The 25,133-nt window shown below is 34.2% G+C and overlaps 3 protein-coding genes across 3 annotated transcripts; all 3 read right to left on the reverse strand.

Moving 5' to 3' along the window:
- Nucleotides 1–4,200: 4,200 nt before the first annotated feature.
- Nucleotides 4,201–8,619, reverse strand: LOC145057132 (transcriptional regulator ATRX). The gene is made up of 4 exons (XM_079004907.1): nt 8,379–8,619; nt 6,247–6,367; nt 5,605–6,180; nt 4,201–5,532 (listed from the first exon to the last, which is right to left on the reverse strand). The coding sequence occupies exons 2-4, from the start codon at nt 6,352–6,354 to the stop codon at nt 4,423–4,425; spliced, it is 1,794 nt and encodes a 597-aa protein (XP_078861033.1). The 5' UTR covers nt 6,355–6,367; nt 8,379–8,619; the 3' UTR covers nt 4,201–4,422.
- A 1,794-nt stretch (nt 8,620–10,413) lies between these two features.
- Nucleotides 10,414–14,308, reverse strand: LOC145057133 (monocopper oxidase-like protein SKU5). The gene is made up of 9 exons (XM_079004908.1): nt 14,005–14,308; nt 13,558–13,667; nt 13,156–13,426; nt 12,935–13,073; nt 12,488–12,854; nt 12,005–12,370; nt 11,120–11,198; nt 10,833–11,032; nt 10,414–10,729 (listed from the first exon to the last, which is right to left on the reverse strand). Exons 1-9 carry the CDS (start codon nt 14,149–14,151, stop codon nt 10,630–10,632), a joined length of 1,779 nt encoding a protein of 592 aa, XP_078861034.1. The 5' UTR covers nt 14,152–14,308; the 3' UTR covers nt 10,414–10,629.
- Nucleotides 14,309–22,062: 7,754 nt separating this feature from the next.
- LOC145057136 (acid beta-fructofuranosidase-like) lies at nt 22,063–25,133 on the reverse strand. Its single transcript, XM_079004913.1, has 7 exons — nt 24,687–25,133; nt 24,535–24,543; nt 23,587–24,440; nt 23,352–23,513; nt 23,021–23,259; nt 22,801–22,888; nt 22,063–22,701 (listed from the first exon to the last, which is right to left on the reverse strand). The coding sequence occupies exons 1-7, from the start codon at nt 25,069–25,071 to the stop codon at nt 22,423–22,425; spliced, it is 2,016 nt and encodes a 671-aa protein (XP_078861039.1). The 5' UTR covers nt 25,072–25,133; the 3' UTR covers nt 22,063–22,422.

A 25,133-nucleotide genomic window follows, 5' to 3' on the forward strand; every position in this document is an offset into this window, starting at 1 on the left:
AGAAGGTTTCAATAACTCTTATGCTTAAAAAGTATCATACCATTAAATTTCTAACAAAAAAATTATATATTCACTAAAGTCCCAATATTTTGAACGATTTGACAAAAAAGTCCTAAAGTTTATTTTTTTTTACAGTAAAGTCCTAATTGACGATTTGACAAGAAAGTCCTAAACTTTATTTTGTTGACAAAAAAGTCCTAATTACCGGCTAACCGGGGAAAAAGGGTAAAAGTGTCAAAAACTGCCGGTAATTTGGACTTTACTGTCAAAAAAATAAAGTTTAGGACTTTCTTGTCAAATCGATGAAAATATTGGGACTTTACTTATATATCCTTAGTATGTATACAGGAAACGCAACTTCAACTGGGGGTGGAGGAATCAGCTATCACAAAGGGGTGGGGACGAAAATTATGGCTTCGATTGTGTTGAAGCAAGGGTTAGGTCGGGGGGCATCCTTACTATTTGGGATAAGTCTTACTTTTCCTTTACAGAATCAGTCAAATCTCAATTCTTTTTAGTGAATAATGGAGTATGTCAAGGTTCGGGCCTGAACATTGCCATTGTTAATATATATGCTCCACAATTTATTACGGAGAAACGGTGTCTGTGGGAGAATCTATTACAGTTAATGAGATCAAGAAAGTCGCGTGGGTACTCATGGCGATTTCAATGCAGTAAGAAGAAGGGATGAAAGGATAAACTCCAATTTTTACTGTATCACAGCTCTTGACTTCAACAAGTTCATTCAAGATGGCGGACTACATGAATTAAAAATGGGAGGATTTAAGTTCACGTATTACCAAAATGCTGGTGCAAAACTAATTAAACTGGATAGGATTCTTGTATGTCCGGAATTTGTATCAAAGTTCCCACAAGCCTCATGCACTGCTCTTCCCAGGGAACAATCTGACCATTGCCCAATTTTTCTTGAATTAAGCTCGATGGATTATGGGCCTATTCCATTCAGACTCTTTAATTCGTGGATTCTTCGACCAGAGTTTAATGAAGTCGTTCTCAGGGCAATATCAGAATTTAGAGGATACGGGGCTAGGGATGGCAAAAAAACCCGAACCCGACGGGGAAACCCGAAACCCGATCATTTCGGGTCGGGTAACGGGTCGTTATCGGGTTTTTTATCGGGTTCGGGGCAGGGAGTGGGTTATCCTCGCCCCGACCCGCCCCGCCCCGATTATATATATATATATATATATATATATATATATATATATATATATATATATATATATATATATATATATATAATATGTTCAAAAAATTTTGCTGTTAATTGTACGCGTTCAAATATAAAATACTTATTGTGGACAATTTTTTTAGTTATTAACAATCTGGTGTTAATGATCATTTTTATGTGTTTTGACGTATTAAAAAAAACTTAAATCAAATAATTTTTAATATAACGTCCAGTTTATTTTATTAAAATGATGCATCATGTTTTTAATTTAAAAGAGTTGCTAGAACATGTATATTTTATAAGACATTGGGGTACCCTAAAAGAGAATAAAGATTTCGTTATCAATTGTTGTAAACCCGATAAGATACCCGAAACCCGACGGGGAAACCCGAAACCCAATGGGGCGCCCCGATAAGATACCCGAAAGTTATCGGGGCGGGTTTGGGAATCCATGCCCCGCCCCGAACCCACCCCGTTGTCATTCCTATACGGGGCACCTGATCTATATTTTGTTAATAAACTGAAGTTCTTAAAAAACAAAATTAGAAGTTGGAGATTAATGGAACATTCAAAGGAGGCTATAGAGATATCAAAGCTTAAAGGAAGATTGATTGAACTGGATAAAAAGGTCGAAAGGAAGGAATTACAGAGTCCTGAAATTAAAGAATGGGCTGGATTATCCAGTAGACTTTCAGAACTGGAGAAAACGGTGAGCATTGATCTGAGAGAAAAATCAAGATTAAAATGGTTGACAGATGGGGATGAAAATACCAAATTTTTTCATGGTTTTGTAAACATCAGGAACACAAAAAATACTATAAACGAACTCATGCTAAATGGTCAGTGGACAAGTCAACCAGGCGTGATTAAAGATGAAGTATTTAAATTTTTTTCGGCAAAATTTAAAGAGCAATGGAAGGCAAGACCGGAATTCAAAAGTAACGGATTTAAAAAGCTTTCTAGTACTAGCAGTGAGCTTTTGGAAGGATGTGTATCTAAAGATGAAGTGAAAAGGGCTGTATGGGAATGCGGGAATGATAAGGCTCCTGGATCGGATGGTTTCACTTTCAATTTCCTGAAAAAATATTGGGAGGTCTTGAAGGAGGATATTATTGTGTATGTGAAACATTTCGAGAAATAGGGTATTCTCTCCCGGGGATGTAACTCTTCGTTCATAACACTGGCGGCTAAGGTTAAAGACCCTCTATCCCTTGGTGATTACAGAAAATTAGTCTTATTGGTTCATTATACAAAATAATAGCAAAGATCCTAGCTTCAAGAATCCGTTTGGTGATGGGTGAATGTATTGATGAAGTTCAAACTGCATTTGTGGAAGGGCGGAATATTCTTGAATGACCGCTCATAGTTAACGAGTTGTGTTCATGGGGGAAGAAGCTCAATAAGAAGATTTTGCTCTTCAAAGCATATTTTAATAAAGCTTTTGACTCGGTAAATTGGAAATTCTTGGATTCTATGATGCAGCAGATGAACTTCGGAATAAAATAGAGGTCTTGGATAAAAGGTTGTTTGGAGTCGGCAAGGGCCTCGATATTGGTGAACGGTAGTCCAACTGCGGAGTTTCAACTTGAAAAAGGAGTAAGGCAGGGAGACCCTCTTTCGCCATTTCTCTTTATATTGGCCATGGAAGGGTTGAATATAGCATTAAAGGAAGCAGTGGTCAAAGGTGTCTTTCAAGGTATATCTATTCCAAATTCTGATATTAAAGTATCACATCTATTCTACGCGGATGATGCCCTATTCATTGACGAATGGTCTAGCCAAAATATTAAAAAACTCGCGAGGATTCTCAAATGCTTCCAAGTGTCTTTCGGCTTAAGAGTTAACTTTAATAAATCGAAAGTTTTTGGCATAGGTGTTAATTCTCAAGATGTTGAAAACGGGGCCTTACCGTTAGGATGTGAGCCTAGTGCACTGCCATTCACATACCTTGGGATACCAGTGGGGATGAATATGAACAGGAAAAGCTCTTGGAACCCGATACTTGAAAAACTCATAAATAAACTTTCTAGATGGAAGGCAAAGACCTTGAGCTTTGGTGGGAGGGTGACTCTAGCAAAGGCAATTTTGGGTAACCTCTCCACATTTTATTTATCATTGTCAACGAATATGACTCATTATGGGTTAAGATCATAAAGGGTCTACACAGTCTTGATATGATTCAGCCTAGTCAGATATCTTCTAGGTACCTAAGCGAAGTTTGGTGGAACATTGATAAATGTAAAAATGCTCTTGGTAAATTTTCCATTGCAGACACGGAAGGGATTCGATGGAAACAGGTGGATACGGGATGGGACTCAAACTTTGTGTTTGATGGGAAATTTAGATTCGCTGCTCTAAGAGGAAAGATCGAGCGGGTAGGTCATTGGATACCTGATGGAGCCTTCATGTGGTGCAACTGGATCCCGTTCAAAGTGAGTTGTTTTGTGTGGAGAGCAAGGCTGGATCGGATTCCATCAATGAACGCTCTTATTACGCGAGGAGTACAGATACAGACATTAAACTACAATGCTTGCATCTCAGATACTGAGTTCACAGATCATATGCTGATCACGTGCCCGTTTGCAGATACAATTTGGAATCGGGTTTGGAATTGGTGTGGTATCATGCCTCACCAACTAACCAATATTAAGGAGATCCTAAACTTTGCAGCAGATTGTGGACATCCCCCAAAAAAAGAGGAGAACAATGAACGCAGTCATTTTTGGTGCATTATGGGGTATTTGGAAAGCAAAAAATGATAGAATCTTCAATTTAAAATTTATCGGTCCGGATCTGGTGTTTGAAGGAGTAAAATCCATGGTTTATGTATGGATCAAACATAGATATGGTAAGGAAATTTTATATGGGGAGAATGGACAAAATCCCCTTTCTTTTTTATGTAAATTAATGTAATATGTGACTCTCACTAATGAGTGTCTTATAATAAAATTATAATTGCCGGTTCTAAAAAAAAAAAAAAAACATAATCCAAACATTATTTTTTCAAATTGTATTTAAAAGTCAAACTTTACTTTAACATAATAACTGAGGTCAAATCAACAATACCGATGAATCTACAACATGAATACATCTAAGTCTATTTCACAAATCACAATGATACAAGTATATTGTATAATTAGCTTATAAATACAGAACCCAACAAAAAACAAAGAAACCCACCTTTTAACTACCAAATATATTAAAAGCTTTACACATTGTTCCATGCAATCTTACTTGTACATATTTGGTCTGATATAATCACCATATAATGATCGGGCTTGAAAAGTCGGGCCAATTTCCAATCGCGAATCACGGGCAGCCTGACCGAAACCCGCATCCAATCTTGGGTCACGGGCACCCACATCAAATCTTGGATCACGGGGAGACAGGCCCAAACCCACAAGTGATCTTGGATCATTGGCAGACAGGCCCAAACCCACATCCAATCTTGGGTCACGGGCACCCACATCAAATCTTGGATCACGGGCAGACAGGCCAAAACCCACATCCAATCTTGGGTCACGGGCAGACGGGCCAAAACCCACATCCAATCTTGGGTCACGGGCAGGCGGACCCACACCAAATCTTGGGTCAAGGGCAGGCAAGCCGGTTTCTTGGTAAGGGAAGGTGGGGACCATGCGAAATCGATCATCAAGAGACCCAGATGAACTAGAAAGGGATTCTGTAACAAATTGACCAAATTGACCTCCAGAAGGCCCAGTGTGTTGTTGACTAGTCAAACTTAATCTAGAATCATAAGTTAATAAGTTATTATTATTATTGTTAACTCCAGCTCCATATTCATAATCAATTGGTAACCTGAAAAGCCCAACAGAGCTGAAAGGAACTGGGAATTTCTCCATGGATCTGTAAGCAGGAACAGAGGGACCATTTTGTAACAATGGAACTTTTTCGAGGGATCTAAGTGATAATTTAGCCTGTTGAAGCGCCTCAAGAACAGATCCCAATTCACCCGGATTTTCATGAGTTCCAACGTTAGTTTCATATGACTTATTACCTGAAGTTTCTTCACCTTTATCCAACAAGCTACTGTTTTGAGAAGATGACACGTGTCCTGGGATAAACTGTGTAGATTGTGGATGGTTTTGAATTTGATTATCTGACACATTGACATTGTTGACCACGTCACTGTTCTTTGGGTCTTCAGTCTCTATCTTGATGTTGGGTTCTTCACTTAATTTGGCATCAACTTCTTCACTTCCACTTCCAGGGGTAGTTTTGTCATTACAGCAAGGTGATGGTATGACCGGAGGAGCTGCACCCTTAATTTCGTCTCTTTCCTCTGTTACATCTGAGTGGGTCCCAGGGTCACACCAGTCCTGAACATATTCAAGAATATTAAATAATTCTGTCATTAAAAAAATAAAAAGTAAAGAAATAAGATGACATACATTTTCTCTAAACTTATCCTCCCATTCTCTTTGTGCCTTTTCCTCTGCTTCATATCGAGCGATAAATTGAGCTTGACGTTCCAACGCCCTTTCCATGTCTTTTTCACTTCCATCATTTTTTTGTGCCACGTCATCATTTTGTGCCACGTCATCATTTGGTGACCTATGTTCTCTGTGTCTGATCTGGCGACATGATTTACCAACGCGTCTTGGTGAAGAACCGGTGGATGTAAAGCTATTACTACGTCTTCTTCTAGAAGCTTCGGTGTATTTTTTGTCAAGAAAACGTGAGGAGGAATTTTTACTGCTTTTCCAGGATAAGCTTCTAGAAGATTCAACCTCGGAGCTTGAGAATTCACTTTCCTGAGGTTTTGGTTTCACATGTTGTAGTTGTGTTGATGTTTCTGTTTCAGCATGCTGACTGGATATTTCGTCTTGATCTGAGCTTGAATTGAACTGTTCAGAAAGATCGTTTCTTCCATGGTTTTCTAAAATTAGAAGAACATCTACTGTTGCTTTTTCTGCTTTTTTTCTTTGAAGGGATACGTATTTCAGCTGCTTTTCTAACTCTGATACCTGATGCAAAACAATTTATAAGATTTTGAAAAAAAAAAAAGGAAAAAGATAAAAAATTGTTTATACCCTTTTTGACAATTCGTAAGCTCGTTGTCTTGCTGTTCTTGAGACGGATCTTTCTGCTAGTAATCGTGCACGAAGAAAATCGATTGTTTTGACGGTTTTGTCCTCCATGGTGTTTGGATTCCTGATAGATTGAATTTAAAAGAAAATATATTCATTTTCCACAAATGAATATAGACATTATTTGATGATTGTTAATGGAGAAATATATCGTTATAGCACTAACTCATTTCCAAGAAAGGAGGTTTGCTTTGACTTGTGAGTCAAAGTGACTACTTTTACAATTCCAAGATTAACATAATTTGACATTTTCGGAAAAAAAATGATATTTATAAAGTTTTTATTTTGAATAAATACTAACAGTAAAATATTTATGTGATATAAGTATGTCACAGATTATTTAAAAAGAACATCAACTTTGAATATGAAAGGCATAGAAGTCAAGATTGAATAAGTCAATGAAAGCTCGACTCATTTATAACCCTACAAACCAAAATTGCAAAAAACATCATAACCTGATTTTAATAAGAAAATATAGATACTACTATTATAATTAATCAACACATAGTAAGAACTAAATAATGTCATGAATATATGTATGTTTTTAGGGGATACTTCCTCAACAATTTTCACCCATTTACCTAAAATGGGGGGTCATTTTGGCTTAGACTTCAATTCCAAGGTTAAATTGGTAAAATCTACAAGATTGTATAAAGATAGAAAGGGTCAAACAGTGGAAAGTCACCCACAGTATTAGTGGATCTCATTATTGCACAGGCTTTTGAGTGGTTTAAATTCAGGGGTAATTTGGGAAAAAGCTGGACAGAATGGAGTTGTTCTCCATTTGATGGCTAAATATCCCCATTTTTTGTTATATTCCCTGTACTTTTCACCTTAGCTTCTTGCTAATGGTGGTTTTTTATATATGAATGCTTTGCTGTTTCATAAAAAAAAATATTAGTGGATCAACCTAACCTCATCAGGCTAAGTTTGGTCCATATTAAAAAATTACCCATTTTGCCCCCTCCAGTAATTATCACTATATATTATAATGGAGGAAGCACTACTAATCTCATTGACTTTTAATGTTTACACCTAAAAATATATATACACGACATGGACAGATTTTGTGGGATTACTGGAAGACAAAGTAAAGAATCAATTAAGTTCTCCCATCTGACTTTTGAAAGTTAATCAAACTACCTTTCAATTTTATTGTTGATCTGAATGAACTTAGGTATTGAAGAAATTTTGAAAAAAAAAAAAATACTTCATGTACAAAAAAATAGGTATTAAATGTATAAGCATTCATGTTTACTTTGAATATAGAGCTTACTAGGTTTAAAATTTGAATCTCAAAGGAGTAGAGAGGTAATTGGGCACAACTTCTTTCACCATAATTACTACTGATTATGTATTAGTAATTAGACTATTTACACTATTACTCAAATTGTACAAACACTTTAAAGATGTGTTTGTTATGAACCTTATTCAGAACGTAAATAGGGAATTACCGAATTAGCAACCACTTAGATGTAAATCGTAGTCTTTATAAACCATATAGAAGCATAATCCCCTTTAAACATAAAAAGAAGCTATAAATGCAATGAACAGAAAACATAAACCCCACAGAAATATTGTAGCAAATCAAGAAGAAGCTATGAAGCAAATTCTTCTGAAATCTGAACATATCAAATTAACCTTTTTAGCTACAGATCAAGACGTTTAAAGAGCACCCAAGCCATACTCAGTTGTTAGCTGCATTTTAAATTGTCTCATTCTAGAACATAAGGTGAGAAGATACAAAAGTTACAGACTGATATAAACACACAAACACACACAAATCTAAGATTTATATATACGCAGTTACAGATTACAGATTGATCAAGACGTTTACTGATGCAATTCTCTTTTTCTGATTTATTCCAGACCCCACATGAAAGAGAACCCAATATTGATATAAACACACAAACACACACAAATCAAGTATCATCACAGTTACAGATTGATATAAAGTATAAACACACAAACAAACAGAAATCAAATATCATCACAGCTAACCGATGTCATATAAACACACAAACACATAGTCTAAGTGACATGGAGACACGAAGAAAGAGGGATAGGCTTCTTACCTAAATGGTAGCTGGCAGCTACAATTGGGCTTCGGCTTCCAGTCGGTTTCTGAATGAAGGTGGGATAGTGGACTGGCTTGCGGCGGAGAAGAAGTTGGAGCCTCGGAGGTGAGGTTGATGACGCCGACGACTCGACGAGAGAAAATGAAATCGGTGGTCAAGACGACCTAATTTGGTGTTTCCCCTTTCCCCTCCCGACTTGATAATGAAAAGTAACTACTCTGTTTACATCACTACGACATTGACAGGGTGTTTGTGAGTAAGCAAAAATGTTTATCGACTTACCTGATTGTAAAACGAGTTTATTTAAAAAATAATAATAATAATAAAAAAATATTGGAATAAATAATGACAAAACTCAATTAATAAATAAGTTAAAAAATATTTAGCTTAAAATCCCTTAGAATTTTCCTTTTTGAAGCTATTTTAACCAAAAAAAAATCAATTTGAAAAAATCAAAGTTTAGTTTTATATTTTTTTTTCATAAGCTCCTTTTTGAAACTCATGTAAAAGTTATTTCCAAAAATGATTTTAAGTTTTTCAAAACATTATTTTTAACTTATTAGCTTTTCAAAAAACTCAAGTTATTTTGAAAAAGCAATCTCAAACACCAACACCTTTGAATTTTTTTTTAATTTGATTCAAATTGATATGTTTAACAATTAACAAACCATTAACCGAAACAACTAAGGTGTCATTTGGTTTGTTGGAATCCTATGGAATTAGAAGGAATTGGAAGTTAATTCAATCACTTTCTTTTATTTGGTTCAAGCTTTTAAAAGGAATTAAATTCCTAAATGAGTCAAATTTTCCTTCTAATGAGAAAAAATAAATTTCATCCAAAAACTTAAGGAATTATAATTCTTTTTAAGTGAGAACGTTGAATGTTACCGTATTACCCATTTTACTTTTAACACTACATATGAAACCCCTTTGTTGCCACCACCACCGCCACCCATCATCACATCCACTACCACCCACCAAAACCACCATTGGTAACTCCGCTACCACCATCATCCACCCACTAGCACCGTCACCTCCACCACCATCGACCATTGCCACTGCTACCCACCACCGCTATCACCATCTCCACCACAACCACCACCACCACATATCACCGTCGTCACCACCCGATACACTCTACCTCTACCACCACCCACCAATGTCACAACCACCTACCACCACCACCGTCACCACCTATACCACTATACTACCTTCCACCACGACTATACCATCATTGCCACCATCACTATCATCACCTCCGCCACCACCACCAACACCACCACCATTGTCACCTCCACCACTACTCATGACTGCCACGATAACCATCATCATCACAATTACTACCGCCACCACAATCATCACCTCCGCCACTACCCACCATCACCTTTGTCGCCATCATCACCACTACTGACACCGTCAACATCACTGACACAATCACCATCATTTATTAATTTTATAATTTATATAATATATTTTTACATATAAACTATTAAAAAAATAAAAAAAATAAAAAAAAAAAAAAGGCAATTTTGTCATTTCATATTTTTTCAGTTCTATTTTCTACCAACCAAACATAATATGGAATTGAATTCAAATTTAATTCCTGTCAACCAAATAGAATATGAAATTGGATTGCAATCCCTGACATATTCCAATTCCTTAACACATACTAATTCCTTTAAAAATATTTTGCAAACCAAGCGCCACCTTAATAAATACAACCAATCTAACCATTTATTAAAATAAAAACAAGGATGGTATGGAATTGCTTCACCTAAGGAATTTTAGATAAATATGATATTTTGAAATTTTATAAAGAATATATACGAATTATTTTAAACTTAGATTTACAAAATATATAACAGTCAAAATAAAAATAATTATTTAAAATGTTTACAAAATGCTAAAACTTAGGATTAGGGCCTATTATATATTGAAAGTTTATGAGTTGGACAAATGTAATAATAATCAAATTCTTAACACATTGAGATAAAAGAAAAAATTAGCATCAACGTTTAATTATAATCACCAATAAGAAAACTCTCTTTTTTTCTTTCAAATAATTTAGCATATTGCTTATAAAGATTAAAGACCACATTTTACACAACATCCCCCTCAACTACACAAACACAATCAATCAAGTAAAATAAAAGAATGATGAGAAGAAATCCCCACAACCTAAAACACCAATTCCTAGGAATTTACCAAATAACTAAACGCAACATAATTAAAGATTCAATCAATTAAATTAGACCACAAAACCACTCAAAATCGCCATTATTAGACTCAAACTCAACACCACCACCATCGATCCATGCCCTTTTAATCCTGAAGAAATATCTTGTGGCCTGAAAATTAATTTTCATTAATTTCAATTTCAAAAAACAAACATGAATTTAAATCAAAAAGACATGAAAGCAAATCAAGAAAATAATTTACACAACTACTTACTTTTGCATACGGCTAAGGGCACCACAGAAAAGGGCATTATCGGGAATTGGCAACTCTGTTTTGTTGTTTTTTTCAGGATTAACAATCCTAATATATGTTTCTTGACCAAGATACCATGAGTCGAGATTTTCTGTTCGTAGATTCCAAATTCCTACGTTGTCAAGAGAGATCAAGACTGCTGTCCATGCACCAGGATAAACCTACATATATTGTATAAAATTATAAACCATTATAATTTTTTTAAAAGTTATAATTTTTTATATAAAAAAGTAATAAAAAAAAAATACCTGTGTTGTTGCACGAGCAATACCATCCCACTTATTGTATTGTCCCCTACTATCATTTGTCCACTCACCATACCCCATTCTAAGATCAAATAACAAGCATCAATATATAAAAAGATCACAAAACATTTTGAAGTATAATAAAAATATAAAACTTAGAAGTTAACACTTGTACCTTTTTTTTGGATTAATCGGAAAAAAATAAATAAATAAATAAATAAATAAATAAAAAAACCCTTATATTTTGTGTTTTTTCCGGATTAAACATCAAAATTATTTTTTGCTTGAAAAAGACCTTGTATTTTTTTATTTTTTCCGAAAAAGCCTTCAACTTTGTACTTTTTTTCTGAGAAAAACCTTCAACCTTCTAAATGCTTCCATATAAACCCTCAACTTTTTTAGTTTTTCTCACATTTGTACAATTTTTTTTGGCAAAATGGCAAAATCGGGAAAAATGAAAAAATACAAAAAATAAATTTAAGGTTAAATCCAAAAAAACACAAAATATAAGGTCTTTTTTTAAATTAACCCATATTTTTTCGACAAAAATTCTGATATTTTCTCAAATTAACCATTTTGACATAACAAATTACTTGTGAAACCTTGATATAACATGTCAAATTGGTTAATTTAACCACTTATAACTAATTTTTTCTAATCAACCCATAAAAAATTCCAACATTTTTTCAAATTAACCATTTTGACTTTGTCAAAATGGTTAATTTGGAAAATTACCGATGACACGTGATATAACAGGTTTCATCGGTAATTTCTACTGTTTGATTGGAAAAAACAAAGTATTAGCGGTTAAACTTCCCAAACTACAACAATTTTTTCTTTTCTAATTCACCCAATAAAACTTCACAAAACATAAAAAAATTCACATACCCAACAACAAAAAACGCGTATCCATCCACATGGTAGCTATGCATTTTGGTTTCATTGTTTTGTAATATAACTTCCATAAATCCACGATATGTTCCATTAATAACCGATGTTTCCATTCTAGAAGGTCCCGTGAGTGGCTCAGTTGGAAAATCAAGTTTATACGCTCCCTTAACTTTAAACTCATCTGCTAACCGAATTGGTGTTGTGGGATTCACAAATGAGATCCCACTCAGTGTTGCCCTTCTCTTTCCATTAATTGTCACGGGTGCTTTGTTTTTAAGTATGTAAACTTCAGTCACATTTATAGACCCGTATCTAAATGACCCTTGCGGGTTTGGGCGGGCCCCACTAGCTGACACATTCCACCTACATCAACCAACAAGCTTTTAGCAATGTACTTTACTCCTTTTACCAATATCTAGAGAATATAATTTACATTTCTTTAAGCATAACAAACAATATAACTTATAATTCCTTACATACCTAATGGATCTTGCTTGATTCATGGAGAAAGTATTGTCAAATTGATCTTGAGGAGGTTGAGGAAGAGGACCAGATGCTTTTCCTTTGGAATTGGAGTAATGCAATACACCAACACCAGTAACGCGTTGCCATGTGGACTCATTAACAAATCTTGCACTAGCAACAATGTAGTAATCACTACTTGCATTTTGATCCATTGTGACTAAAAATGAGTATGTTTGTCCCACATGTATGTCTAAGCTTGTATAGTTTTGTTGCACTGTATATGAGCCCTCTGTTTCTGCTAAAAGCAAGTTATGGTTTTGAATTCTGAAGTTCAAACTAGTTGATACTCCAACATTGCTCACACGAATGCGATATGTTTTTCCTGAAGATTATAAAGTTAAAGATCTTTAACAAACTTGTTATGAGTTAAGAAAGATTAATAAACATTTCATTGATGTTTACCTGGTTCAACATTTATGGTTTCATGATCGATTTTATCAGGAACAAGAGTGTCATTGTATCTATATGGGCCTTTGCCATTGATAAGAACACCATCAGGCATTCCAAGATCATGTCCAGCATCAAGAGTGTGTCTTAAAGCCTACAAACCCAAAACAGTCGATGTTATGTTATACAAAGTAAATGGGGAAAATGTTCACAGAAGCATTTCATCGAACACTTACTGTGTGGTTTCTTATGTACCAGTCACCTATCAAGATTGTGATATCGCCAGCTGGGTTGTCAAATGGGATAGGAATGACGGAGCGTGGGTTGATTATGAATCCACCAAATCCACCGGATGCTCTTTGAAAATTGAGAGAGGGGAAGTAGAAGTAGCTCCCGATTTGATCTTTAACTTGAAAGTTGTAAGTCCAGTTCCATTTTGGGGGTATTGGGCAAGTAGTACCAAGAACACCATCTTGCCAAGAACTCCGTTTTTGCTGTACGCCAGCCCTGTTTCGAGAGAGATATATACGATTCAATCATACATCTTTCAAATTCGTTCGATTTACCATATTTCAATCTGGATTTGTGAGTATTCATTACAAGATTTCTGATTTAACAACGATGTATACGAATCTTACCAAGTAAGAAGAAGGTCTTCATCTAATTTGTTCCTCACATTGACAACAACGTTGTTGTTGGTAGTTGAATTTATTGTAGGGCCTGGAAATTTCCCATTTATAGCAATAACCTACACGATTTAAATTCATAACAATCCCCATCAAGAACATCCTCATTAAACAATTGTCACAATCCAGATCTGAAGCTAAAATCTCTAATGTTAGGAAAATCTTAAACAAACCCATCGATTGGTGCCAGTAATATAGCAAAACCCACATGCGAACACTAAAAATGAGAAATTTAACACTTACCAATCAATCGTTGGATGAACATTGAGCGAAAACCCAGTTGAAAATAAAAACACAAAATGCAATGAAAAAAAGAACAGAATCTACAGCTAACCCATCAATTAGTTCTCGAAAATCAACAAAATCCAACTGGAGAAATCACAAAATCTGCTAGTATACCTGTTGCGGGACTCCAAGAGGTGAAGCAGTGATGTAAGAAATATCAAAATGGTATGTAACGGTTGGATCTTCAGCTGAAGTGAAGCTTAGAAACAAGGAAATGTAGATGAAAAGAGCACAAGAAAGAAAGCTAGAAGAAGTATCCATGGATTGGAAAGAACTTTTGAAGGTTTTTTGCTGCTCTAAAAGAAGGCAAACAATGAAATCAATGGAATTTCAGCACTTTTTAATGGGTTTTACATATCAACTACAGAGAGAAAGTTAATGAATTTTAGAGAGATGGGAAGCGTTTAGTGTGGGGACAAAGAACAAACGGCTCTTTTTATTGCAATCATAAGAATTTAGACTAAATTTATTAGACATAAATGGTCCATGTGTTTGTTCCGAGATTGCACTCCAAGTCCCTTTTATTTTTTTTTTATCTCTATCTAAGCCATGTGGGTGTAATATATTGGCCATGTGGATGTAATATATTTGCACCGATGGTCCTTCTGTCCAATTACCTTTGTTTCTCCTGGTAGGTGTTGTTTGTTTTTTTTTTAAATCACTTCAGACCATTTATTGTTATGTCGCGCAACACTTGGTCATTTGCAGCTGTTTATTTTTTAGAAGACTTCTGACTTAAAAACTGTTGTGCGTGTGCTGCATGACGCAGCACTAAACCAACTGCTTCAAACCTCTTCACGCCTTAGTTTAACTTACTGCAGCAGTCTGCAGAGGTTAAAAAACAAACATATTTTTATTACACGTTGCAGCCGTTTGTTCCACCTCTTCTGCTACAAATGATTGCAGGAAGTGGTCCGCAAACTTCACACATTTTCTCTTCGAAAAAACAAACAACACTATAGTCATGACCATTGCAAGGGCATAATAGTCTTTTCTCTCATCATTTAATGAAATTCTCTACATATGACTTTTGTATTTCTAATTTTCTTCTTCCCCACATTTTAATAATATATGTGAATACAAATAGTGGCGAAACCAGATACAGCACCCCCAAAAAAATTATTTTATATATATAAAAAAAATATTTGTGAACAAGTTCTATGTTATTGTACCTCCAGCTAAAAAGATTATATCATGTTTTTTATTGCCCTGGATATGATAACTATATAGAATATTTATTGATATTATTTGTACCCTCATATAGTATAAAAAGAATTGATTGTGTTATGATATTGCAGAAAGAATACAATGATCAAGTATATGTTAGTTAGAAGCTAAAACTAGCAGACATAAGACATGTATGATGTTTTGATGTTGTTAAAACAACTGAATATACGCCGCAACAAATTGGATCTAATGTATGCTCACTAAAGTAGTTGACAAGTATGATATTTTGTTATGGTAAAAAAAAGGAAATATGGACAAAAAGAGTTTGACATTGCTAATAAAGGACATTGTTATTGCTGATAAACTACATTGGTATATATAATGAAATTGGCAACAGACAATATTAATGACATCCCAAAGCAACCATTTAAAAAGTTAAATAAATAAACTCAACTTGATAATGTCCTATTTGATATATAGCAAGGTCGTAAAAAATGTTTGACGTTAACTACTCGGTGGACTGAAGTTAAAAGATTAAGCGGATAGACGGGGACTAATCAAGGGCCATTAATTGCTAATTTGTTGAGTTTTAAAAAATTAAATATGACTAATATCATATCAAAGTTCGTAAATACAATTAATATCATATCATAATATAATATGTTAATATGATTAATACAACACTAAGACTACTCGGAGTGGGCAACGCCCCACTCCCGTTATTATGCCTCATAACACGTGATAACGCCAGTGAACACCGCCACACCCTCCCGTTATTACATGTTAAAGGCTTTCGCGTTATTTCCCGTTACCACCATCACATATGGTAACGGCGTTTTTTTGTTTTTTTGTCTTGTAACCCGTGTGGGCGTTGCCCACACCCAACCCTCTAATCAAACATCAAATAATTTATATTGAGATAGAATTTCTTCAAAATGTTAAAACTTCATCCTTACTATTTTACTCATTGTGTATGCAGAGATTAATCGGTCGAGTAGCGCTTAGAGATTAACTGGAGATTAATCGAGACCTAATCGGGATTTTTACAACACTTCTTCAAAATGACCTCATTTGACTTTATTGTTATTTCTTATAGATTTATGTAGAAGAAGATGAAGTGATCAATCAAGCTTGGGATGATAAATTTGACGTAAGCCTAAATGTTCATAATTACCCACAACTTTGAGGCAGCGTCAAAGGAAATGGTGAGAATGAAAGACAATTGTGCCCTCATGTGTGAGGCATGCCCTTGTGTGTGAGGCATGTGGATATGAGCAGCAAGAGAAAACAAATGTAATTGGATGGAATGACCATCTGTGCAAGAAAAATTACAACCATAGGACTTAGATTGTGAGGGAAAAAAAAAGTTGAAGCGTAATTTTGGGAAAAAAAAACACATGAACCATTTCTCTGTAACTTAGTTTTACACTTATTACAAATTAACTGTTTTGTACCTAATTCAACTATAAAATTATAATACAATGCAGTAATTGTAATATAAAATATTATTATAACAAATAAAATTAAAATAAACTACCATTTTAAGTAGAATGGAAAAAATATGGTTCAAAAAAATAATAAAAAAATAATATCATGTTGTATAAAGGAGAAAACACATTTTCAGCTTTCTTGGCATGCATTAATGCATGATAATTGTCTGATTGATAGGGATAGATTTTTGGTATCAATTTCCTGTGGGCATATAGCAAAATTGAGGGAAGCCATGAAGTTACATTCTCCTCCCCTCAAGTTTTGACTTATTCTAAAATTTCTAATTCACTTTCTGTTAATTTAATACGTTTTCATAAATTTAAGACTTTTAACTCAAATTTAAGACTATGCTTCAATTGCAACTTTAGACCAAATTTGAAAAAGTAAAGATAATATGAAAAAAAATTGTAATAAGTATATTGTTTAAGGACTGAAACGAAATTCTGCAAAAAGCAACGGAAGGATTGTATGGCCAGTGGTGACAGCTAAAGGCCAGTTCAAAATGACACCACTACGCGCATTTTAGCAGTAACAGGAAGATAAAATATATGGTATACCTGACATCAGTAATCTATGTGTTAATTAATGTTCGTAATCTTTCTTTGCGTGTTTCATATGCATACTTTGCTTCATAATCACGGTTTCATCAAGACACATGGGAAGCTAAACTATTGGCAGATTGAGTTATCTAACCATTTTTTTTATGTAAATTTGAAAAAATAGCTCAATTTTTTTTTTTTTTTTTAAATGACCACTTTATCTGGAATGGGGCATTCCGGACCAATATTCCAGATTTCGGACTAAAATTTCGGATTTCGAAAAAAAAGACTTTAAAATTTCAAGAACAGGTCCGCAATCTGAATAACATTTTCAGAATTTTGAGAAAAAAAATTGTTTTTTTAATGGTAAAAAGAAATATATTAAAGAAAGTCAGCAGGGAGCTGGATAAAAACAGTACATAAAGAAAATGAAACTAGTAAGAAACTTGAATGTGTAACTAAACTAGACAAATTTAATGATGACTAGAGATTTGTAATGGAAACCAAACTAACGACAAAAATTGTGAGCACCAAGGGCAAAATGTTATATTTGTATAGTTGTAGACACCAAGAGTCTTAGCCATGAAAGGAGGTCAGGGGTGACAACATCCAAGTGACAACAACCATTTTTGAAGTAGCTTCAACCTTTAAAGGGGCAACACCAATAGGGGCAGTACGGACAAAATGCAGTGCTTCAGACCATGGATCAAGAGCCTCCAAATCATAATGGTTGTCTTCATATGACATCCTCAAATTCACTGTTATTTTAAAAAATTTATTTATGCTTATTTGAAAATCAGAGTATTCATTTTTAAAGAATAATATTGCGAAATTTATTTCCAGAAAAACATGATAAACATATTATCAAAGCATTTCCGAAGAAATGTAGTTTGTTTATATTAAAACTTTAGGATGTCATCATCAATACATAAACATAAGCATAAACAGACATTACATTCATTTACACTAGTGATCTACATCTCCTTTAATCTCTTAGTGTAAAGTAGTTTTGTATTGATACCTATGGTACAAATAAACTGAGTGGTCGGGTTGGAAAACCTGGTGAGTACATAGAGATTTCAATCTCACAATGTTATATCATATATATATATATATATATATATATATATATATATATATATATATGTGTGTGTGTGTGTGTGTGTGTTTTAGAGCTCACAACATATACAATTTCACCTTATATAAGCAATTTTTACCCCACCCCGTCGATCCTTACAATGACACGATCTATACTCTCAGATCTAAAATTAACCTATTTACCTAATCCATACTCCTAAATCTAAAATTAATCTTTTTACCTAATCAATACTCCCGGATCTAAGATTAACTTCTTTACCTAATCCATACTCCTGGATCAGGTATGTCTAATCCATGCTCTCGGATCAATAATTATGCTCATTACATACTCTCGGACTAGGGACAATTGACTATAGAGTGCTACTCATGGAATCAGTTGTTGATGGGGGCTGTCTTGATGCTGGCGATTCAGGGATCTGGCAGCCAACAACCAGAGATCGTCTGTGTATTTGGCGGTGCAATGTGAGTTTTCCTTACTGTGCTTATGGGTCGAAAGCACCAATGTCGGCCCTTATGGATTGTTATCCTGGTTTATCGTATGCTTGTATGATGTGATGATCTGTTAGATCGTATCCTGGTAGATAGGATGTTACTATGTCGTTATGATCTGTTAGATATGTATCCTGGTAGATAGGATGATGATATGCTTAGTGATCTTACAGATCTGTCTGTTTATCTGTTGACTGGTTATATGTTTAGTGTTATGTACATGTCGACATGTGTGTGTGGTCGGGTTGAGACGGTCCTACTTTGTGCTAAAGGCCAACAGACCCAGGGCGGCCGCAGATGGACTGAAGGTCATGTGAGGCGGTTCAGTCATGTCGAAGGCTCGGGAGTGGTCCAGATAAGTTGTAGGCCCTGCGAGACGGTCCAGTCATGCCTAAGGCTCGGGAGTGGTGCAAACAGGTTGTAGGCTCGGTGAGGCGGTCCAAACATGCTGAAGACTTAATATACATGTTGTTATTTGTATATGTTATTTGTTGGGTGTTGGTACTTTGGGGGAACTCACCAAGCTTCGTGCTTACAGTTTTGGTTTATGGTTTCAGGTACTTCAGTGGATCGTGGCAAGGTGAAGGCGTGATCGTACACATCTCTCACGTTTTGGATTTATGATTTCTGAAAACTCTGATAATGTGAAAGTTTTGAAAACTATGTTGAGGAAGGTTTTGATTTTAAAATAATGTTTTGGAATTAATGGGTTTGTAAACATTTATATAAAAAATGGTTGTTTTGAAATATTTAAATTTTATGAAATTTTGTAGATGTTACATTTTATAACAAATTAAGGGTTATTTGCAGAAAAATAATATTAGACAAATAAATAAATAAATAAATAAATAAATAAATAACCCCTTCTCATAAAATATCTATCTTTTAAACATTTATCACAAAATAAAAACATTCATCTTGAAAAATGGATCTTTATGAAATGCCAAAATTTTATGAAACTACTTTTTTTCTTGACAAAGTAATGTTTTACAAAAAGTTTGTGGAACATCTTTAATTTTGCAAATATTCTGACCATATGTTGTTCACCGTTAAGTTAATTTTTGGTTTAACAAAGACTTTGTGAAATTCATTCTTTTTGGCAAAATATGAAAATTGTGTTTATATATTTTTATGAAACGCAAATCACACGAGTCTAAACGTAATCTACTTTTAGACGGAAACGAATTTATCAAAAATATTTATAATTAAAATATGATTAAGGGATAAAATAAAATGTGATTAAAAGGGCATATATTAGATGTAGAAAACATGCGAAGTATATAATAAAAAAGCCAATAAACTATAAATTGTATTGAGCGGTGATAATTATATATTTTTTTGTTTATTTACTAATTAATTATTTTTATTAAATATTTAATTGCATTTTATTTATAACTATAACAATCAATGTTTTTTATGAAATATAATTATATAACGATCAATATTTTTTATAATTATAATATAACAATTTTTTAGTACTATATATAAGATTCAAATGAAAATAATTATGAAATCGAGAATACGAAAACAAATTTGGGTTATATACTTCAAATCTTCCATTTAAGCACTTCAGCGTATCTGTAATAAATTTTTTTTTTGTAGGAAGGTAAGAAGTTTGTTTTGTACATATTTTTTTGATGAACAAAATAAATGAATCACTAGATGATTCATTTGTAAGATGATTTACAAGAAAAAAATTTCAAAAAAAACATCTTTATGATTCATTTTTAAGTAAATTAAGAAAATATTCATTTTTATGACAATTTTCGTGAATAACAACAAAATCATTGTATAAATTAATCATCAACACGTTTTTTTGAGAATTTTTTCTTATGAATCATCTTACAAATGAATCATGTGATGATTCATTTTGTTTGTTCGCTAAAAAAATACGTAGAAAAAAAAATTTCTTACCTTCCTACCAATAGTATATATATATAATATTATTGTTAATTAATTTACATCAATAGTATAAACAAACAATATAAATATAATGTATAAATATAAATAATTTATTTAAAAAATGATAACTTTTTATTGCATAATAATTAATAGTAAATTCTAATAATTATTTGCCAAAAAAACTATTTATCAGCGTCATTATATATATATATATATATATATATATATATATATATATATATATATATATATATATTCACATGTGGTTATTCATATATGAATATGACGGTTGGCGGTGGAGGTGGTGGTGACAGTGGCAGTAATGGTAGTGGTGGGGGAGGTGTTGATGACGATCAGGGACATTCATATATGAATAAATATATTCATATATGAATATGTATATTCATATATGAGTATATTAATATACGAATAAATGTGTTTATTCTCAAATATCAAGTAATTATTTATATATGAATATGGTGGTTGGTAGCGAAGGCGGTAGTAGTGGCAGGGGTAGCGGTGGCTATGACAATGGCGGTGGCGGTCGCAGGGTTGGTAAACGCGAGACTATACTTACTTTTATATCCACATATGAATATATAAGTATATTTATATATGAATAAGTATCTGTCTATTCTCAAGTGATTATTCATATATAAATATAACGGTTGGTGGCGGAAGTGGTGACGATGACAGGGGTAGCGGTGGTTGCAATGGCTGGGGTGGCAAACGTGATAATATACTTATATTTATACTCAAATATAAATAATACATTCCTCCGTCGCACCGGTAGGCTAAGGGTTTTGTAGAAAAAAAATGTGGCCACCAAACAATAATGCAATAAACACATGCGTCGATACTTATTTATTGTCGTGTTATTAGATAAGGTTCTTTTTTAAAAGACGGCATATATATTATATTATATATGATAATTCAGTTTTTTTTTATACATCTTTCATTTGGAATTTTTTTAATTCTGTTAAAAAAACTAAGGTTGTCTGCTACTAGCAACTTATATTACATTACATGTGAAGTACCTTTGATGAATTCATTAAAGATATTGGTTTTGTTGTTAAAGTCAGAAGTACTTTGCAAAAATCTAAAGCAAAATCTTTTTGTTCATATATCCAAGAAAGCTCATAGTAACACCGACATGATTGACAACTAAATATTTCTACACTCATCTAAATCATATAAAAGGAAAAGGAAAATAAGTCAAATTTGTGAAAATAGCCAAAAGTATATACAAATGCACAACATCCTTTAAATAGATTTATTCTAAAAAATAATATATTTTTATCATACTTAACATAATTATTATTTTTAAAATTTAAAACAAAAGTTACTTCTTCTGATTTGTATTTTCCTCATGTCTTCTTAAATATCATAATTAGGAATATTGAACAAAAATCCAAACACTTACAAAATTCACATAAATGTACTCTAGATAAATATATTATAAAAAAAAAAATTGTAAAAACACATATAACATTTCATATGGGATAATGCGAGTATGGAAAAGAGATCAACTTACAAAACTCCTTAGGTTGCAACCCAAGTAACGGGCTGCATTAGATGGGCCAGCCCAGCCCAAAGTAAAAACAAACTCAACTCTACAATGATCTATTCAACCTTTAGCCCATATCCCCTACTAGGCCCAAACAAAGCCTAATTATGTATCCTAAATACATTGTTTTTAATCGTTTTTGGATGGGCTTTTCCTCAAATACATTATGAAGTTTATTACCGATGAATCTTGTCAACTTATTACTATAACAAGAAGTTCTTTTTTCGGTTTAGCCCAACCCTAAGCTCTAGCTATGGGCTAAGCTTTTTGTTTCATTTTTTAGATCCCATTGTTTCTTTTCTGGTTTTGCCACATCCATAACACGAAACCAAACACAACAAGCAAGATAAGTGATGGGCCTAGCCAAACCCATCCACTTTCGTTCTTTGTCTTTAAACCCATTTGCCATACTTTTAGGGAAGCAGTCACAGTCACATTTGTGGCATTATTGAACAAGAAGATTTGAGCATCATCATTGATCGCTTCTGTTGGATAAACACGTGAAGTAATGCATGTTCTTCCTCCTTGTGCGTAACCCTCGACTATCGAATGATCCACCTATAAAAAGTCCAACGTTTGTATATCAAGTCTAAAGAACCAATTTATGATCTATAGTTTTGAGTATTAAGCATGAATGACTTAATAGAAGAAAGTTACCAAAATTCTCATGGATAATTTTTCGTCCTTCAGGACGGGAACTGTGCTCCCATAAATAGACTTATCGACATCTTTTGCAATCGAAGATCTAACAAAAGGTGACATTAACTAATAATTAGAAAAAAAAAAAGCGACTAAAAACCATCAAAGATGCTACATTGGTTATAAATGTAATGCACAAACAAAACGTATAGGATCAAGGAGAGAAGAAAAACAATACTTTGATTGATCAATACAGAAGAATGTACTAAGATCTCCATGTTTGTCTTTGGCAATGTAGAAGTAAGTAGGTGTGTATTCGGTCATGTTCTTGTTTGCAAGAACCAATAAACCGAATGGTCCCAATGCATCTCTCACACCGGCTCCACCATGATGCGCACAATTATATGGCACTTTGGATCCTACCTTTAAACCGCTAACAACCTTTTTATCTACCTCAATCTCAACCATAACATCCAACTGTGAATAAGAGAATTCATCACTAAAATATCATCTACATATCAAAAACTATAAGTCTTTTGAGTTTAAGGTTTTGTGTTTAACATATATACCTGAGATGTTGGGCCCACAGAGAGTGGCTCTAGAGACCCCGGTTCAAGTTTAACGTTATTAAACTCTTTAAGATTTGACCTTAGTTTATCCAACTCTTCAATCGGCCATTGGAGCAAATTACTACCTGTCTTTGGATCTAGAGCAACCGTTCTTGGAAGTGCCTAATAACATTTACAAATTAACAAACTTAATGAAGATTATCATAAAAACAAATCTAACAAAAGAAAAGCATACCATGAGAGATGCCCAACCCTTTTTGATATCCGTTTTTTCACTATCGGTCTCTTTAATCCAACTCCACAAAATCCTTCTTTTCTTATGTTGATCATAGAACGTTTTGGATGCATAGTAAATCCCATAATCATATCGTAAACCGATTCCAACATCAATTGAACGATCATCTGGGACCCATTTTCCCTCCCTCAAATTATAATCCCCGAGTGCATAATAATCACATCGATCATCGTCCATGCTAGCTTTAAGAACATGTTTCACACCGGGCCCAAAAGTCCCAGTATCAAGCCCAAAATCATCTTTTGAAACCGGATAAAAGTCAACGCATTCCCACATTCCAGTTCCAGCGACATCATGAAGCCACCCATCTTGAAGCTCATAACTTTTAAAATCATCGGTGTCATACAATAAAGCGATTCCGGTTCTATTAACTTTTGAACCAATCACCATTCGCCACTTACCCTCGGGGGTCAACCATGCGGTGGTGGGGTCACGAAAGTCTTTTATGTCGATCCATGATGGTGGGACCAGGACCGGGTTCGCCGGGTCCTTGACCCAATTGACAAGGAGCGGGTCAGATGGGTTGGCCGGGTATGCTAGGTTTTGGACTTGAACCGATTCGTTGGTTGAACCGGTGTAGAGTACCACAAGTTTGTTATTTGGTAAAATGGTTGTGGACCCGGTCCAAACACCATTGACATCATACCATTCGTCCCTTTCCATTGCTATTGGAAGATGTCGCCAATGAACCATGTCTCTTGATACAGCGTGACCCCACACGATTGGACCCCACACCGCTGCCTCAGGGCTATATTGGTAAAATAAATGATACCACCCTTTATAAAATACCGGACCTATCATAAAAAGAATAATGATTACACATTTAGAACCATAACATTAGAAATAGTTATTTAATCAAGAAATATGTAAATAAGTTATGTAACTTACCATTTGGATCTTTAAGAAAATTACACCATCAAAAGGAAGCCAAACCACCATAAAATAAAATAAGGAAAATGAAATAAATTAGTATTTCTTGAGATATATGTAATGGATTATTTTCAAAAAAAGAAAAATGGATTAGATCTTGAGATTTTTACCATTCATCCAATTTTCCCCTGGATAGAAATGGAAGGCGGGTGCTTGCCAATCCAACATGTCGGTATCCCATGAGAAGGAAGATACGTTCGCAGGTAATCTGAAAGATTTATCTGACACGCCTTGTTCGACTGGATCCATCCTTTCTGGTAATTGAACATCTTTGTCATGTGTGTGGATGTGGATGTTCCCGACAATCAATGCCACCACCAAGCTGGTGGCCAACAACCCTGATATCAGCAGTAGAAGAGACTTACTGGGTTGTTGGCCATTTTCTTGAGCTTGAGAAGGGAGATTCGCGTCTAACAATGGGACATAGCCGTGATCGGCTTCAATAAGAGAGGTGTGAGTTGGGTTTTCGACATCAGACGAAGTTTGAGATGTCATTTGTTAAAACTTTATGGCATTTGTTAGTTTGGTGGAGTTATGGTGGCTTGTATTTCAACTTA

Source organism: Lactuca serriola, chromosome 6 (genome assembly GCF_051521515.1).
Source record: "Lactuca serriola cultivar US96UC23 chromosome 6, Lser_US96UC23_V15, whole genome shotgun sequence".
Taxonomy (NCBI): Eukaryota; Viridiplantae; Streptophyta; class Magnoliopsida; order Asterales; family Asteraceae; genus Lactuca; species Lactuca serriola.

What these genes read in the sequence shown, in the direction of transcription:
- LOC145057132 (XM_079004907.1), bottom strand. Translation starts at nt 6,354, where the DNA reads ATGGAGGACAAAACCGTCAAAACAATCGATTTTCTTCGTGCACGATTA. An exon ending in CTTACGAATTGTCAAAAAGG is followed by an intron (nt 6,181 to 6,246) that starts GTATAAACAATT and finishes GTTTTGCATCAG; the next exon opens with GTATCAGAGTTAGAAAAGCA. An exon ending in AGGATAAGTTTAGAGAAAAT is followed by an intron (nt 5,533 to 5,604) that starts GTATGTCATCTT and finishes GAATATGTTCAG; the next exon opens with GACTGGTGTGACCCTGGGAC.
- LOC145057133 (XM_079004908.1), bottom strand. Translation starts at nt 14,151, where the DNA reads ATGGATACTTCTTCTAGCTTTCTTTCTTGTGCTCTTTTCATCTACATT. An exon ending in CTCTTGGAGTCCCGCAACAG is followed by an intron (nt 13,668 to 14,004) that starts GTATACTAGCAG and finishes TAAATCGTGTAG; the next exon opens with GTTATTGCTATAAATGGGAA. An exon ending in AATCAAGCAAGATCCATTAG is followed by an intron (nt 12,371 to 12,487) that starts GTATGTAAGGAA and finishes TGGTTGATGTAG; the next exon opens with GTGGAATGTGTCAGCTAGTG.
- LOC145057136 (XM_079004913.1), bottom strand. Translation starts at nt 25,071, where the DNA reads ATGACATCTCAAACTTCGTCTGATGTCGAAAACCCAACTCACACCTCT. An exon ending in AGGGTTGGGCATCTCTCATG is followed by an intron (nt 23,514 to 23,586) that starts GTATGCTTTTCT and finishes AAATGTTATTAG; the next exon opens with GCACTTCCAAGAACGGTTGC. An exon ending in CTGTGGGCCCAACATCTCAG is followed by an intron (nt 23,260 to 23,351) that starts GTATATATGTTA and finishes TCTTATTCACAG; the next exon opens with TTGGATGTTATGGTTGAGAT.